The sequence below is a fragment of the Drosophila kikkawai genome, chromosome 2L (assembly GCF_030179895.1).
Source record: "Drosophila kikkawai strain 14028-0561.14 chromosome 2L, DkikHiC1v2, whole genome shotgun sequence".
NCBI classification, from domain to species: domain Eukaryota; kingdom Metazoa; phylum Arthropoda; class Insecta; order Diptera; family Drosophilidae; genus Drosophila; species Drosophila kikkawai.
In genome coordinates, this window is record NC_091728.1 from 18,160,495 (window position 1) to 18,176,874 (window position 16,380).

Consider the following 16,380-nt stretch of genomic DNA (forward strand, 5'->3'; position numbering starts at 1 on the left):
ATGAGGGGTTGCAGTATGCAGAGGATTGACCAGGGGGTGTTGACGGTTTTAGCCATGAAACCGGTTGGCCAGCGCGCCAGCTTGCTGACCGACAAATCGACCAACGGCAGACGGAAGCCGCCAAAACAGCTGCTATGACGATGTCTTCGCTTCATTGCCTGCACTTTTTGTTGTTTTGTGCATTGTATGCATTTACGATTTTCGCTTAGCCGATTTATTATGTTTTTTGCAAGGTAGTTAGAAATATGATTGAATGCAAATGAAGCTCAAGTACTTGTGGTCTGTGTAACACACAGAAACAATATTACTTTACAATGTAATTTTATGAATTGCTAACAAAAATATAATTTGTACACACAACATAAAAACAGATACTTAAAAATATGTCTGAATTATACTATGAAATGAAGAGTCCTAGGTTAAAAATTTATAAGTCATAGCTGAATAGCAAGCAAAAGTAAAAACAGTTTTGTATATTTCCTTGTACATTTTTTAAATATTTTACTAAATAATTTTTCGCTACTCACAGCCTGAAAGTATGCCCTAAACGTTGTTCAGTTTTGTATGTCAAAAATAAGTCTCCCAATTTTCAGATGAAATTAATTACATCACACAAAACTTTCACCTATTATACGTACCAATTAATACAATTTGTTTTCCAAACTGATCATTAATAAAATCTGCTAAAATATATTTAAAATCCCCAATTAAAAACACATTTAAAGCTTTGTTTTTTTTTTCTTTTATTCCTGCAGTTGGGCTGATGTTGTTTGTTTTGCTGTTGTTCTGCATGTGTGGTTATTCACAAAAAATGAAAAGAAAAGTGGGGTAAAATGCAGTTATACATTATGTATGTCTTACTAAGTACGAATGCGAATTAAACTTGTTGTTTAACAATGAAATAACCAATTCCTGATCGTTCACATTGATTGCTGCTGTTTTGCTTATACTGTACATCATGGTCTATAAATTGCAAACTAAGTGAATTCCATTGCGAAACAAAAATGAAGAAATCACAAAACTAAATTTATGATTAGAACAGATGACGCCAAGGCCTCGCCAGCAGAACCCCGCGGAATCGGATGGATCGGTCTTGCAGCGCCTCGATGGATGGAGGAAATCTAGCGCAGCACTAGAAAAAACAAAAAGGAGAAAATAGAGGGAAAATATTTAATTGAAGCGCATCCAGGGGAGCGTGATTAATCCTACTCACCACTCGGCAGGGGTGGTCCATCGATCACATCGATGATCGTGATCATGATCCCATAACACCGGCGAGCCTCCGATCTTCGGACAGCTGGTGGCTTTGACGTCATCTGAAATTGTGCATTAGTCAGGTATTTATTTGGTGAACTCAATTTATAAAATAATCGGCCATTGATGAGATCGATTTATTGATTGTAAAATAGAAATTACTTTTCCTCAAAGGAAAACATATATTCTATGTGCGCTTTGTTTGCTCAAGTGGCCACAAAATGGCATAAACAATTGCGTTGTTTGTTCCAAAGACCATAAGCTTCTCTGAAATTTATTTTTGGTTCGACAACATATAACTTAGGCAGGGATTTTAGCCGAAAAAAGTGCGCATGTTGACTTGGCTTGCCAAAAAAAAAACAAAAGAAGCGTATGTCTTTTGGCTTATCTATCAAACAGGGCAATATATTCGAAAACATTTAATAAAATGTATAATTATAATTTCCACCTTAGCCAATCATAAATTCTGGCCATAAAAAACACAGATGCTTTGAACATTTCTACGCCTGTGTGTGCACCGTAGATCCGGGAAATTTTCGGGTGCAAATTTGGATCACAGAGTTGCGACATTCGGAAAATATTCTGTGTGAAAGCGATTTTTAATGTCCTCAAGGGAGGGCACCGAAGGGGGGCCACGACGACAGGAAGGTGTTTAGTGGGCCATGTCGAAATCTTGTCGTTAAAAAATAGAACCAGAGAATCTATTTTTTCGCTTTGGAAAATTATTATCGAGCTGCCGAATGGCTGCCAAAAAATTTTCGACGAACGCGTCGAGATTTTGTCAAGGTTTCGCAATGCGCGTTCTTTAGGATTTTATAAAATATAAGCATGTATTTTTGTGATGTGTCTGCTTGCTAATTGAATTAATTGGAGGAGCTGGGATGCGTTACTCACCTGGCTTAGGTTACTAGTAGAAATCCATTAAATGCTAAACATCTTAAACGCGTAGGGTCCTAAAAGCCCCGCCATCGGCCGCCGGATGTTAGGGCTGGACTCGATGTGGCGGGGACTTGGAATTGAAATTCAACATGTAAGCTATCCTTGATTGACTGATTGATTGATGGGTGGGGGCATGGTTGGGTGGTGGTGGACTAGAAGGCGGCCTCGTAGAAGGCGTAGAGCAGGAACAGCAGGAAGGCCAGGATGGCGAAGGTGGTGATCAAACTTCTGGCCTCATTCATCTTGGATGCGTTGTTGGTGGGTGCTGGTTGCTATCGATGACAAGGGATAATGCGGATTAGGTAAGCAACTGATCGATTCGTCACGGATCACAAACACACACACACTTGGCAAGTAAGGGCAGGGGCTTTTCTTATTGGAGAGATTTCCAACCGTTCGTAGCTAAAGGCGCGCAATAACTGAGAAGCCGAATTTTCCGATCTGATTCCACTTCTCCACGAAATGTTGGCCAGCGCTTGGAATTATGGCTATGCCCAGCCACCCGCACGCATTCACATACATCCAATTATATAGGCGATATATAAAAAATTCATTTATATATCTATACCACCGCCGGCTGTTCTGACTGTGTTTGTGTCCAGTTGTTGCTCATATTTTTTGCCGCGGCACAAATATTTTCTAGAGTCATGTATGCGTGTGTATATACGGGTTATAGTTCGGCACAGACAAACATATATATTTTGGATACATGCATGTACATATATGCGGATTCCATGGGATTCTAGTTCATTTCTGTATGTTCTTTGGCCATAATTCACTGGCTGGACTGCACCTAGACAAATTGCCGTTCTCTTGACTGGACCTTGTCATTTGAAAAATTCATTCAGGCGCTTTTATTTATTTATTTTTGTTTTTGCGGTGGCCGGGGAGATGTTTTCTCTCCAGCCCGGCTGTTTGTTTGATTAACATAACATATTTATTTACTTGCAATAGCCAAATGGATTTTGCCAGGTTTGTTGTTTGAAATCTTTTTAAATATTGAAAGAATCTGAAACGATCGAGCAACGGTCACGTAGCCCCCCTTGAGTTTATGGCACATTGTGGTCTTAATGAGCATTTCAAGGATTGGAATTGATGTCGAATTCGTTTCAAGTAAAATCAATGGGAAAATGGGGTAATTGCAACTGAATATAAACCAAGCAATATTGTTCATTGCCAAGAGATTTTTGTTTACAAAAATGATTTACTGAGAATATGGAATACAAGATTTTAGAAAATGTTAACTAATAACAGATAAAATTAATATTTAAAATATCTAGCAAAGTTCCAGGTACTTATGAGTTCAATTTATTATGGGATCTAACATATTCTCAGATATTTTCAACGTCAATTGCTAGGAAAGTTCGATTCTCCATTTACAAATACATATAATTTCACCATCGAATTTCTTACCTTGTTTCTTGCTCTACGGACCTCCTGCAGGGCCTAACATTTTACAACACGGCATAGATGATGTAAAGGAAGAAAAGCAGGATGGCCAGGATGCCGAAAGTGGTAAACAGGTTCTGGGCTTCACTCATATTGATTTTCTGCAGAGAAATCGGAGAGAAGCGGTCATTAGTATTAATTTTGGAAGTCAGCCAAACGAAGGTTGAATTATTTAAAAATTCCTGCGCGTTACATATACATGAAATATATTCAAAAACTTTTTCATTTGGCGCGTGAGAAGTTTAATTTGATAGAAACATAAAAAAGGCGGCAATAAATTCTGCGGAAACACATATGATTTTGTTTTAAAATAAGCTAATCAAATAAAATCCGAACATATATAAGTAAAGATGTTTATATAAACTCAAGAGAGAGAGCGATATCAAAGCCATATGGAAAATATGAAATTCTTTTGGTTTTTCCTACGTCTGGTTATATCTATTTGATGATTCCGTTCTCTTCGTGTTGCTGATAGAGCAATCAAAGAACAGCACGTCTATATAGATTGAAATAATTCCAGTTTTATAGATTGGACCCGTTCCAACTTAAAAAATTGAAAAGAACACGGCTGAAGAAATATTTATGAGCACGGCACACTTGAATTCGATATTTAAATGCGAAATTCCGAAAATCGTAGCATTTCGATGGGAGATCTTTCGGGTCACTCCTGCACTTCTCCCCTGCCTGGTTTACCTTTGTTTTTTTTCCGCTGGGGAAGACACAATTTTTGGGCTACTAACTGCTGAAAGCCTTTGGCTCAACTAAAATCGTTCGCCCGTCCACGAATTGGGATATAGATGAAATACTTAGCGGACTTGCGAACATCCATACACACTCAGTTGGAAAAGGCCTGACAAGTGTGGATATATCAGCGAGAGTGTATGGGTGTTTATGGATATATAGCGAAATATTTTGTCCCATTGGCAAAAATGAGACGCCACTACTGAGGCAGAAAGTGCAGACTTTTTGGAAAGTCGCGTCGAAATAACATCGAAAATAAATAAAATAAATCTGCGGCGCACATTTTGACAGTTTTCGAGCAGCCGCTGGCCGGATCTGAAGCCAAACCCCCAACAATAACAATGCGTTCATTAAAAATAATTCACGCATCTACTATATAGTTTTCTGTATCCAAGTTTGTTCTATTTTCTGTTTAAAAAGCAACAAACCTGAAACATTTGCCTTGAAAATATTGACAGAATTTTGGAATTTCCGCAAGTGCTAAGGAACGAGCTACTATTTGTGGTATCATTGTGAATATAAATCATTTGAGATCAAGAATCCCAGATATTTCCCTTTTAAATAAAAATGCTCTTTAACTATATACCCCAAACAAACATCCATATTTCCCTCTGAGGACTTTATACATACGACCAACAAAAAATGTTCATAAACAACTGTCGCACATTTCGGGTCCATGACTTTTCTAAAAAAAACATACACTTTCCCTAAGCTGACACTTGTCATTAAGTCAATTTGAAAATGCAATGGGCAGATGGCGCAAAAACGCCAAAAATGTGACACGAATATATATACAAGTAATGGTTCTAATGACCAAAACAATTATGTACAGGTTGATGAAATGTCGTTCGCTTGAACTCATCAATTGATGAAATCAAAATAAGAGCCTTGACATGATTGGGGCATTCAGAAAAAGTTTGTGCTTTAAGATTTTTGAACTTTGTAGTAGTTTTTCTCAAGAATATAAGGATTTCTGTTTTCAAAGTGAACTGATTCTGGGATGTTTGAGCTAATGCAGCTGTGACCACATTGCGTATACGTAATATTTGTGAGACAAAGTAAGCTTTTCTAGATTTATGATGTTTGCGCAAGTTTCTTTTTTTCTATTTAGGAGGTATTAGTTTTCAATGAAAAATAATAATGATTTTAAATTTGAAATGTAACAAATGTAATTAAGCGTCACATATTTTATTTATTAAACTCTCCTTATATATGCCAAATTTCCCATTCAAATAGGGCGTGACCTTGCCGCGGTGATAAACCACACGTTTGTTTATAATTAAAATATGAAATCCCATTTCAAAACCACATCAAAGTCATAAACAAAAACCTATAATAATCCATATCTATAAACAAAGTTCGTTTCCTCATTAAACAAGCAAAGGCAGAAGCAGGCGAAACGGAATTGCAAAAGTCTTTAAGGTCAAGGCGAGTTCTAGAATGGAACCAGGAGAGTGCAAAGAGAATTAAGAGCATGGCGATAGAATCTAGAGTGCACATATACTCTAGCTCGATCCGAGGCTTATCATCTCCCATTAGAGAGTGAGTCCGAGTAAGACGAAATTTTTGCGCAGTTTTCGCGAAACAAAACAATCGAGCGGACGAATAAAATGCACTGGAAGCTTCAGTTGGCGTTATTAGCTATAGTTATAAATATAGTCAGATCTCAAAATGATACGGAATCGGTTACGGATAATACGGAAGCAGAACCGGAAACAGAATCGGACGTGGAATCGGGCCAGTTTTTTAGCCACCTCTACAAAAGCAATCTGCGACAGATGGTGAAAATCAAGAATGACTCTTTGGATCCGTGTGACGATTTTTACGCCCATGCATGCGGAAATTTTGATCAGGCATTGAAGGAAGATCCGGATGAATCTTTGCCCCCTTATCTCTACAATAAGCAGGATAGGATGGGCTTCTTTACGGCACAGGTGGCCAACTTCCAGACTCTCCCTGGCAAATTGATTTCGCAACTATATTCGGAGTGTCGGCAAAGAGGGCAAAGCAATGCTTTCTGTGTAAATCCACCCACTCATTGGGAGAGCCTGCTGTCGGAGATACCCTTCCTTGCACAGCATGAGACGGTGCTCAGAGATTGGCCTTTTCTCCAGCATCAGTGGGAACGAAGACACCTCAATGGGCAGCTGAATTGGATCGCTCTTTCGGCTCAACTGGCAGCTCATGGCGTGCCCACCTTACTAAACATCTATTTTGCTCAGGAAACGATTTATGTAGCTCCCTTGGAGGATCTGCCGTGTCCCAGCATGGAGGATTTTCAGACGAGTCTCTCCGATGTTTTAGAGGGCCGTCATCACCGCGTTTCGCACGTAATATCCCACGAGATGAGAGTTCTGTGTCGCGGAATGAGAGGAGAGTTGCCGCTCGCTAGAAGTTTGACCAGAAAGGACAGGACCACCACAGCCAGCCCTGGTCAAGAGCAGCTTCTGCTGGATGAGAATACAATGGATTATTTTCAGCACTTCTTTGGCTCCCTGAACTTTTCCAAGGAACAGCTGGAAAGGGCTCGAAAGTTTCCCCTAGATGTGGACAAGATCACGACGGCTTGGGAAGTCTTGAGGCAAACTGAGCCTCGCATAGTTTACAACTACGTGTTGTGGCAGGCCAAGGAGCACCTACGCTACCCAGACTGCTACAGGGTATCAGAGGAGTTTGAGAGGCTACTGCACGCCGAGTACTGGCAATGGCATGTCTTGAACTCCCACCTGAGCAGGGAGGTGGCCTTGGCCGCCTACCAACTGCACACTACTCGCTTTCAGCAACGGCGTAGATCCAGTCTGTCCCAAAGGGATTGGTATGGTTATCTGCTCCCAGCTTCTGTTGAAAAAAAGGAGCTACAGGTGGCTCGCATCCTCCAGGCTCATGCTCAGCACTATTTGAATATTAGTGAATTGAACGAAACCTATAGCGGTGTGAGCTTCAAACGGAACTCCTTTCACGGCAATCTTTTGCTACTTAGACGCGCCCAGCTACGCCACAGCTTCGAATCCCCCTATATAGACGAAGAGGATGTCAATCAACCTGCCTATTTCCTCAGGCATTTCCTTCACTTTGTCCTGCTCTCACTGTATAGACCCACTTTTCACTACTATGCTACTCAGGGATTGGAGCTTTGGCGACAGTCACGTCTTCTTCTGGATACCGATGGCAGCTACACCGCCATGGACTGCCTCGAGAGACAATCTCTTCAGCACTTTGATGCCGAATTGGCTCCAATTTATCGAAGTCTAAGTTTTGACGAGATCAAGGAGATCTTCCACTTCCATCGCTCGTTTCAGACGTCTCTGCGAGATTATCGCTTTTGGCTGCAGGGCGAAAGATTCGCCTTTGCGGAAACCTTTGTGCTGCAGTATTTTGGCTTGAATCCGCAAAGAGTGCTCTTTTACGCGGTGGCCCAGCAGCTGTGTAATCGCCAGGCTGACATCTTTGCAGCCCAACTGAACAGGGGCTACATGAATATGCCGGAGTTCCAGGAGGCCTTCAAGTGTGGAGCGGCGAAGCCAATGAATCCGTCAGCCAGATGTATGATCAATATGTGTGAATAGCAATTTTGAATTAGAAAATATTAATTAATAAGAATTCAAATAAAACAGAATAAAAAAATATTTATACCTTGTTTCCCTATTTATAACAGAATACATTTGACTTGTAACCTATATTAGTTAGGCTTCAACCAAATATGTTATTGAGGTGTTAATATCACTATTACCTGACTAATTATGTTGTTATTTTAGTGGGTTAAAAATAGCAATATCGTAATTTGTCTTATAGTGCCGAATTTCTAATTAAATTGTCTATATCTCTCACATTCTTAATATAAATTTTATGAGGTTTACATTGGCAAATTCACTATAAATAATTTAATAGTCTTGACAATATTACCAATCAGAGGCACACATGTCGCTCATTTAAAGTCTGAGGCGGGAAATGTCTTTCCATCCGATCATTAATTCGTATTTTGCTTGACATTCCATAGACCAGATTATAGGGTATGCACATATAGATTCCGAATATTGTGTATATAATATATATCGCTTCGTCGCGAGTGGATTTCGAGAAGAAAAGCCGTGGGCGTTCTCGACACACGTACCGGTAATAAATTGAAAAATCATCAAAAACATTTCCAGAGAACTATTTTAGCAAAACACAGGGTTCTTTTAGGATGGAATGAAATTATGGCCAGTACTTAAGTATTTGGCTTTAGAACGTTTAACCGCATTATGGCCATAATGCTCCATTTATGAAGATATATGGTCTGTTTATATTTCGTGCCTTGCTTCCAGTTTGTTTTCATTGACCCGGGTCGGGAATTAATACCGGGTTATCTATGTGGGTCTACGGAACAAGTCTGAGTCAATAATGGTAAGAGATTCTGGTTCAGGCCACGGCATTTCTATAAATGCAAAACACCACCGAACATACGCCTTTGTACGTGCGCGAAGATCGTTTGCAAATGACAAAAGCACAACAAAAAGTTTTCATTCAGTAAACGCATTCGGCTGACACTTAAAACCACAAACACGTAGGTGAGTGTATATATTTCTATGAGTGATTATTGTTGAGTGAGTGAGTGTTGTGTAAATGCATTTATGAGTTTTTGGCCCGAGACGTGTGTGTAAACAAATCATATAAATGTCTGAGACTATAAACAGATTTTTGTTGTTCTTGAATTGGATCAGAAGTATCTTTCATAAGAAAGGCGAGATCAGGAAAATGAATAAAACTGTTATTATTCTATGCGTCCCACGTTCTTGGCATAGTTTACTTATGACATTTTCATAGATCACTCGTTTCGGTTTCACTTTTCCACCCGCAACTCTCACTTTATAGCCGCAGTTGATGGCTCAAACGCACACCACTAGGAAAGCACTCACTCATTTGCATATCACTTACCCATACTGAGCTCGATTTTGGCCAAAATCGTCTTGGCTTGACCAGCCGGCCTTCAGTTTCTCCAACGTTTCCAGACCGAACACTTCATGATACTGGCAAAGAAATTCATTTTAGCATTATTGTTTTAAATCAGTTGGAACTGCAGCTGGCTATATAATCGAGATCGAGTCACCAGAGTCCACACAAGATGCACGGGCGGTGTGTAATTGGTTGCCTGCTCTTAGGTGAGTAAGTCCGGAAAATCCCATTAGACCCATAATAAAAGCATTACCTACCGACTCTTTTCAGTGTGTTTAGTTCCAACTGCTTTATGCCGAGGATTTATAAACTTGAAGCCCATTCATGTTAGCGGGGATGGAGACGCCACAGAGAGTCCCACTACTCAAGCGCCATCTGCTCCTTCAGCGCCCTCCAACAGGGACATCACCATCGGGCCTTGCAAGTGGGCCATAGGCCGCAGTTGTCCGGATCCGGATGTCAAGTACTATATCTACACACGCCATAATCCAATGGACAGGCAGTGCCTGCATATTGACGAATCCCTGGAGAAGTCCAATCTTACTGCCTCCTACTTCAATCCCAGATATCCCACCAAGATCATTATCCATGGCTACAACTCGGATATGTTTCTGCATCCCCTGCAGCAAATGAGAGATGGTATTCGGTTATTTTGTAATAAAATTATAATTCCGAATTACCATTACTTTTCGCAGAATACCTGGCCAAGGCGGACTATAATATTATTTATGTGGACTGGAGTATCCTGTCACCAGGACCTTGCTATGTTAGTGCCGTTCACAACACCCGACATGCGGGCACCTGTACGGCACAGCTGGTGGAACGCTTGGTGGAGACGGGAAACACGGATATCCACGTAATTGGCTTCTCATTGGGGGCTCAAGTGCCAAATTATATAGCCCGAAATCTGAGCTCATTCATACTGCCAAGGATCACCGGCTTGGATCCAGCTATGCCCCTGTTTATCACCTCCGGCATTGCGGATAAGCTGGACCCTAGCGACGCCAACTACGTGGATGTGATTCACACAAACGCTTTGGTCCAGGGAAAAATGGAAAGATGTGGCCATGCCGACTTTTATATGAACGGAGGAATCATGCAGCCAGGATGCAGTGGCCAGAAAATAAGTGAGTTAATTTAGTTTTAGCTATCGGAAGATGCGCAATTAATTGGTTTTCCAGATTCCTTTGCCTGCAGCCATCAGCGTGCGCCTGCCTATTTCCTGGAGTCCATTCGCTCTCCCAAAGGATTCTGGGGCTGGGCTTGCAGCGGCTACATCTCCTACCTGCTGGGAATGTGCCCTCCGACCAATTTCCTCCTTGAAGCCGGAGACAACATACGTCCTACTACTCGAGGAATGTTTATGATAGACACCAACGATAGTTCACCTTTTGCCTTGGGCAAGTGGACCGATTTACCCACTCTTGGAGCTAAGAAACCGCATTGGAGAGCTCCTGCGCAGAAGTTGTCAGCGCCACCAAATCAGGGCGTGGATCCCCTACTTCAGCACATCGATCAGTTTGGCAAGCTGACGGCCAGCTTTAACAACCTGCAGATGTCTCCCCAAGGGGACCAGGATCCGTATGAGCACTGGACCAGTTTCAGTCCCGAGCAGAAGGAGAACGTCGATGACGACTCTGTGGAGGAGCAGGATCTGGTTGAGTTCGTCGATCCCGATGACCGCCACCTGAGTACGCAGGCACCTTCGGTCAGCTGGTTGGACTACCGGAGGAACCTGACCTATGGCTTCATAGAGAATAACATATTTGCTGTGCCCACATTGGATTAGCCTGAACCGACGCTTTCCATGCGATTTAAACACCTTCCTTGCCCCCATTCCTTACTAATAAATAAGCATCACCTAAGCTGACAAAATAATTAGAAATTCAGTGCGTTTCAAATCAAATTATATTATAGTTAAACAATACAAGTGAAAGGACAAAGAATACTTTGGCAAGATGGCTACCTCTTAAGCGCTATAACTCATGCTCAAATAGTATTTCTTTATTAACTTATATATGCAGTTTTAAATGTTCAATAGAAATTGAAGAATATCTCCAAAAATATTGACAATGGGTGTAGGTTTAAATCGGACAATTCTTGGACCAAAAATGCACTCCTCCGAGGATTCAATGGTGTTCCGTTTAATACAATTGCATTTTAATCAATGGTACATAAATTAATTAAATAGTAGCTATAATAATTGAATTCAAAACAACCGATGACCGAAAATCAGATTCAAATGAAAACAATATTAAAACTCGCGGCATACTTAAACAATTCTGAATATAATGGCTGATTTGTTTATATCGTAAATTGTAATCAATTTGTGGGTTGCCATAATAATTAGAAATGGACTTGTAGAATGTGGCCAGGCCAGTCGGGTCGGTATGCCGGGATTGCCTACGTCCTAGGTTTGGGTATTGCAATCTTCCGACAAGATCCGGAGTGGTGGGTACATATATTGCCTTTGCGAATACATATTCTGAATGTATAAAAGGGGTAAGCGCGAGTCAATGGAGCCGACCCGACTGCTACGATCTTTGTGTGTTGGTTGACTGGTTTGTGGCTGCGCTTTTAATCTCCGTCCTGACTACTGACTGAGCTTACACATGTAAAATGCTAATCCTTTATCCGTAATATTAGTGAAGGCCCAGACCTCTAGACCTTCTTTTTAACAGCCCGCCTGGCCCTTGTGGGAGTGGGCGTTGGCATTGGAGGAGCGGGCTCATCGGCGGGGTCTGCTTTGCTTGGCTCCTTATCTTCCGACGGCTCGGTCTCCACCTCCTCCTTTACGGTCACCTCCACCGGCTCCGTTTTAATATCCACCTCCATTTCGGGCTGCTCAGTTTCGCTAGTCCCTGACATTGGCGATGGCGGAGCACGCTCCTGGTCGGGATCGTCGTCCTCCTGTTCGTGCGCCGAGTTGTTTGTGCTGGCCTCCTCCTCCTCCTCCGCCGCCTCCGCCACCGAAAGGTGGTACAGCTTCATTTCCTCGTCGGAAATGGGCACCGGAGCATTCGACAGCGGATCCCGGCCATTCAAGGACTTGGGGAATGCAATCACATCGCGTATGGATCGCGCCCGACATAAGATGGCTATCAGGCGATCCAGGCCCAGGGCAATGCCACCATGCGGTGGGCATCCCGACTCCAAGGCGCTTAGTAAGTGCGACAAATGGTCATGAGGGATCTTCAGAATCTGTTCCAGAATAAAGTGCTGCATATCCCGATCGTGTATCCGAATGGATCCTCCTCCAACTTCCTGGCCATTGAGCACCAAATCGTAGGCCTGAGAGCGTATGTTCTCCAGGTTATCGCAACTGGTGGCAAAGTTGTCGAGATCATCGGCGTGTGGCAACGTGAAAGGATGGTGCACGCTCTCCAACTGGTTGGTCTCACTGTTTCGCTCAAACAGCGGGAAGTCGATTACCCAAAGGAATCGGAAGTCATTCGGTTTCTTCACCTTGGCGTTCTCCACCAGAAACTCCTGGTAATCCAATCGAATGCGGCCCAACAAAGTGCGCTGCATAAATAAAAAGGAATATTTAGCTAATGGAATCACGATAATATATAAATTAATAACTTACCGTTTCCTCTTTGGGTCCGATGCCCAGGAAAAGCAGATCATTCTCTTCCAGATCGAACTTCTCAGCAACTTCGTTGGCTACTTCCTCGCCCAGCAGCTTGCCCAGCTTCTCCTGCACATCCTTCGCGGGCCCGAACTTGCGAACGAATAACGTGCCCTTGAACAGCTTGCCCAGGCCGTCGTAATGCTTCCGGGCATTGCCATTCCAGAAGGCTTCGCTGGCACGCACCACAATGGCATAGGCGCCGAAATTCTCGTATTTCTCCTTAAAGTTGCCACTCTTTTCGATTATTTCCGAAACATTGTTGAGAAGGAAGCCAAAGCGAGTATCGGGCTTGTCTATGCCGTACTTCTCCAGTGCCTCCTCGTAGGTAATGCGTCGGAAGGGAGTCTGCAGTTTGGGGAAATCTTTTGGCCACGAGTAGCGCAAGGTCTCCTCGATTAACTGCATGATGTCGTCCCGGCTGGTGAAGGAAAGCTCTATGTCCAGTTGGGTAAACTCCGGCTGACGATCGGGACGGGTGGCTTCATCCCTGTAGCAGCGAGCCACTTGGAAGTATCTGTCTATTCCGCCCGACATCAGCATCTGCTTGAACTGCTGCGGACTCTGTACGAGCGAGTAGAAGTGCCCGGCCTTCCTGGTCGGCACCACAAACTCCTGCGCTCCGCCGGGAGTGCGTCGGAAGAGCGTCGGCGTCTCCACCTCAACGAAGCCCAAATAGTTGATCAGATACTCGCGCATTTTCATTATGACAGCCGAGCGCAGGCGAAGATTGTGCTGCATATCGTTGAATCGAAGGTCCAGGTAGCGATGAGTGAGTCTCAAGCGCTCGCCGGCGCGATTAAACTTCCTGATCTCGAAGGGCAAGTTCTTCTTGGCCGGATTGAGCACAACAACCTTATCGGCCTCTACCTCAACGTGGCCGGTTTGCATTTTGGGATTAATCGTAGCCGCTGGCCGAGGTATCACGGTACCCTCCACGCGCACAATCGACTCGATGGGCACCCCCGTCTCCACATATTCCTCCAGACCCGTGGTCTTGGGTAGCAAGAGAACCTGAGTTTGTCCATAAGCGTCCCGAAGGATGAAGAACTTGTTCATCCTTTGGAACTCCAGCCAGCCGCAAATAACGACCTTTTCGTTGATGTCACTGGAAGACAGCTCGCCGCAATTGTGTGTACGATCGGCGAACTTGTTGGTATCCGCAATCTTGACACGCTGCTCTGCACTCGTGGAGAGGGTGGCTGAGTGCGGTATGTCCGATCCATCCTCCTTGGACTCTCCGTTGTTACTGCTAACGCTGGACGAAGCCTCAGCGCCAGCCTCTTCGGACTCGAGATCATCGATAGAGAGCTTTTGTTGCTTCTCCTTGGCCTTGATGGGGCCTTCATAGGGATCGTCCGGGTTGAGGATTTTAACGGTTGACACACTGACCTCCACCTCACCAGTGTCATATTTCTGCAAGAGAAATTATATATAGAAAATCTTAACATTCAGGTTTCCTATATGTGAACTTACCAGATTTATATTGGCCTTGGGTCTGCCCAGAACCTTACCCACGATCTGAACCACTGTCTGCTCTGGCGTGGACAAGAAGGTGTCGCTGAGCTAAAAGGAGCAGGTATTAAAGGGTGTACAAATCACGCAAAAAGTTGTTCACCTACCGTCTGGTCCTCGATCATGAGTTGCGTCTGGCCATAGCCATCCTTTAGCTGCAGAAATTTGTTGTTCTTGGTTGAGGGAACCCAACCCACTAGGGTGACCTCCTTGCCAATATCGTCGCGCCTCAGGTCATTGCAGGTGAGATCGCGATTCTCAAAGTACTTTAAGATGTTTTCGTTCTCTAAAAGAAATATTTTGTCGTGTTATTTTAATTTTTAAGGTATATAAGATTCAAAACCACTCACTGGCTATCTTGTACTCGGTGCTGGTGATGCCCAGGTTGCTCTGCTGCTGTACCATGGTGCTGTAGGTGCGCTTGTCTCCCGCCCGCTTTGTGCCGCTGGCCGGGAAGTGAATGTTGAGAATGTCCTGCACCTCCACCTCAATCTCACCCGTGGGCATAGTTTGATTGCAAGAATTGTGCGGACGACGCATCACCTGGCCCACAATCGTCAGCGTGGTGTTCTCGGGCATGTTGTTCATGCGCCGTGCCACCCGCGGATGCTTGTCCTCCAGCACCACCAGCTGGCAGGCTCCGCCGTTGCGATCCCGGAGCTCTGCAAAGCGGTTCACCCGCTTCTTGATCAACCTGCCAGACAGCTCCACAAAGAGTCCACAGTGGTGATTGCGCAATTCGCCGCAACTCTGTCGCATTGGCTGCGGGGGCTGTGAGTTCATGTTGAAGTTGCTGGCCATGGCACTCATTAGCTGCATCAGCTCGTTCCCGGAAATGTTGGGAGGGCCGCCCACTGGAAATACCCAAGAAATATTATTAATGGTGGCAATTAGGATTGGGAATTTTCTCATAAATGGTACTTACTGTTGAAAGGATTTGGGCCGGGACCGGGTCCGAAATTATCATTAAATACCGGACCTCCTCCGCCGCCACCGCGGAAATTGTCGAAATCGTTGTAACCACCCCCACCGCCGTAGCCATCCCCGCCGCGGCCTCCTCCACCGCCACCATAGCGTCCACCGCTGCCACCACGATACCTGCCACTCATGATCTGGAACAGCAATTTGGGATTATTAATGGAGCGCCGCTCTCCTCTGGATCTGAATCACGAGCACTTACGTGACAATCAGCCGGCTCTTTCGCTGATGAAACCAACGAGCCCGGGGTGCTCCGATTCCGAAAGCCCTTTTCCGCCGATGTTGCGCCGCTGGCTGCACTGTGCACAAGTTGCTGATGCAGTTGCAGTCGCTGGTGACTTCGCCAAAGAGCCCTGGAAATTAACAACATATTTTTAAGGCGATTTTCTAGCCTCATGCGGCGGTGCGATATATGAAAAAAATTGGACCCCGCACGAGCTACACACACACATACACTGGCGCACTCACAATCAGACACTGCACACATACACAATTTCAAGTGTGTGCGTGTATGTGCCGGGCGTCGCGAAAACGCCGACGAAAAAGACTGCCAATTACCCAAGAACGTACCGCAGCAATTGGATCGATTGTGGGGCCACAATTATGCCGTAGTTGGACAGTCAAGTACCACCGGAGAGCGATCGGAATGTTTCCTTAAACAATGACAATTTGAGCACGGAAAAAGGAAAAAAATTGTCACTGTTTTGGCTTGGCTGGGAATCAGTGTGACCGTGGCGATAGCTGGACAATATGCCATTTTAAACACTCGTGATAAACTATCGCGTACCGTTATTTGAATCATGGCAAAATTTAATTTATTATTTTTAATATTTTCCAATGAGCATTAAAACGAAACTTCTTATTTAATTGTATAATTTGTTTTATTTACATGACACTTAAATTCATTAACAAATGCATTATTCAATAACAATCTATGTATT

General features: G+C 43.7%; 3 protein-coding genes and 1 long non-coding RNA gene across 9 annotated transcripts; 2 read left to right on the plus strand and 2 right to left on the minus strand.

Moving 5' to 3' along the window:
* Positions 1–726: 726 nt before the first annotated feature.
* Positions 727–9,411, minus strand: LOC108077133 (uncharacterized). 5 transcript variants are annotated; one of them, XR_001770797.3, is made up of 5 exons: positions 9,298–9,411; positions 3,607–3,743; positions 2,149–2,465; positions 1,214–1,316; positions 727–1,132 (listed from the first exon to the last, which is right to left on the minus strand). It is a non-coding gene; the product is annotated as an uncharacterized lncRNA (long non-coding RNA). The 5 variants fall into 5 exon arrangements; XR_005990951.2 differs by lacking the exon at positions 9,298–9,411 and adding an exon at positions 8,287–8,303; XR_001770796.3 differs by lacking the exon at positions 9,298–9,411 and adding an exon at positions 4,336–4,420.
* Positions 5,922–8,009, plus strand: Nepl9 (Neprilysin-like 9). Its single transcript, XM_017170342.3, has one exon. It carries the CDS (start codon positions 5,994–5,996, stop codon positions 7,947–7,949), a length of 1,956 nt encoding a protein of 651 aa, XP_017025831.1. The 5' UTR covers positions 5,922–5,993; the 3' UTR covers positions 7,950–8,009.
* LOC108077132 (phospholipase A1 member A) lies at positions 9,383–11,232 on the plus strand. Its single transcript, XM_017170344.3, has 4 exons — positions 9,383–9,521; positions 9,586–9,954; positions 10,011–10,442; positions 10,497–11,232. Exons 1-4 carry the CDS (start codon positions 9,485–9,487, stop codon positions 11,102–11,104), a joined length of 1,446 nt encoding a protein of 481 aa, XP_017025833.1. The 5' UTR covers positions 9,383–9,484; the 3' UTR covers positions 11,105–11,232.
* A 352-nt stretch (positions 11,233–11,584) lies between these two features.
* On the minus strand, positions 11,585–16,175 carry AspRS-m (aspartyl-tRNA synthetase, mitochondrial). 2 transcript variants are annotated; one of them, XM_070283245.1, is made up of 8 exons: positions 16,010–16,175; positions 15,642–15,792; positions 15,387–15,573; positions 14,812–15,315; positions 14,569–14,747; positions 14,423–14,512; positions 12,905–14,362; positions 11,585–12,840 (listed from the first exon to the last, which is right to left on the minus strand). In XM_070283245.1, the coding sequence occupies exons 3-8, from the start codon at positions 15,568–15,570 to the stop codon at positions 11,977–11,979; spliced, it is 3,279 nt and encodes a 1,092-aa protein (XP_070139346.1). In that variant the 5' UTR covers positions 15,571–15,573; positions 15,642–15,792; positions 16,010–16,175; the 3' UTR covers positions 11,585–11,976. The 2 variants fall into 2 exon arrangements, with proteins under 2 accessions (XP_070139346.1, XP_017025829.3); XM_017170340.3 differs by lacking the exon at positions 16,010–16,175 and having other exon boundaries at positions 15,642–15,809.
* Between the last annotated feature and the right edge of the window lie 205 nt (positions 16,176–16,380).

Bases quoted from the DNA above. Each gene is read 5' to 3' on its own strand.
- LOC108077132 (XM_017170344.3), top strand. From the start codon at position 9,485: ATGCACGGGCGGTGTGTAATTGGTTGCCTGCTCTTAG. The intron at 9,955-10,010 runs GTATTCGGTTAT...TACTTTTCGCAG, and splicing joins CCTGCAGCAAATGAGAGATG to AATACCTGGCCAAGGCGGAC. The intron at 10,443-10,496 runs GTGAGTTAATTT...TTGGTTTTCCAG, and splicing joins ATGCAGTGGCCAGAAAATAA to ATTCCTTTGCCTGCAGCCAT.
- AspRS-m (XM_017170340.3), bottom strand. From the start codon at position 15,809: ATGTTGTTAATTTCCAGGGCTCTTTGGCGAAGTCACCAGCGACTGCAA. The intron at 15,574-15,641 runs GTAAGTGCTCGT...TTGCTGTTCCAG, and splicing joins AAGAGCCGGCTGATTGTCAC to ATCATGAGTGGCAGGTATCG. The intron at 12,841-12,904 runs GTAAGTTATTAA...TTATTTATGCAG, and splicing joins TCGGACCCAAAGAGGAAACG to CGCACTTTGTTGGGCCGCAT.
- Nepl9 (XM_017170342.3), top strand. From the start codon at position 5,994: ATGCACTGGAAGCTTCAGTTGGCGTTATTAGCTATAGTTATAAATATA.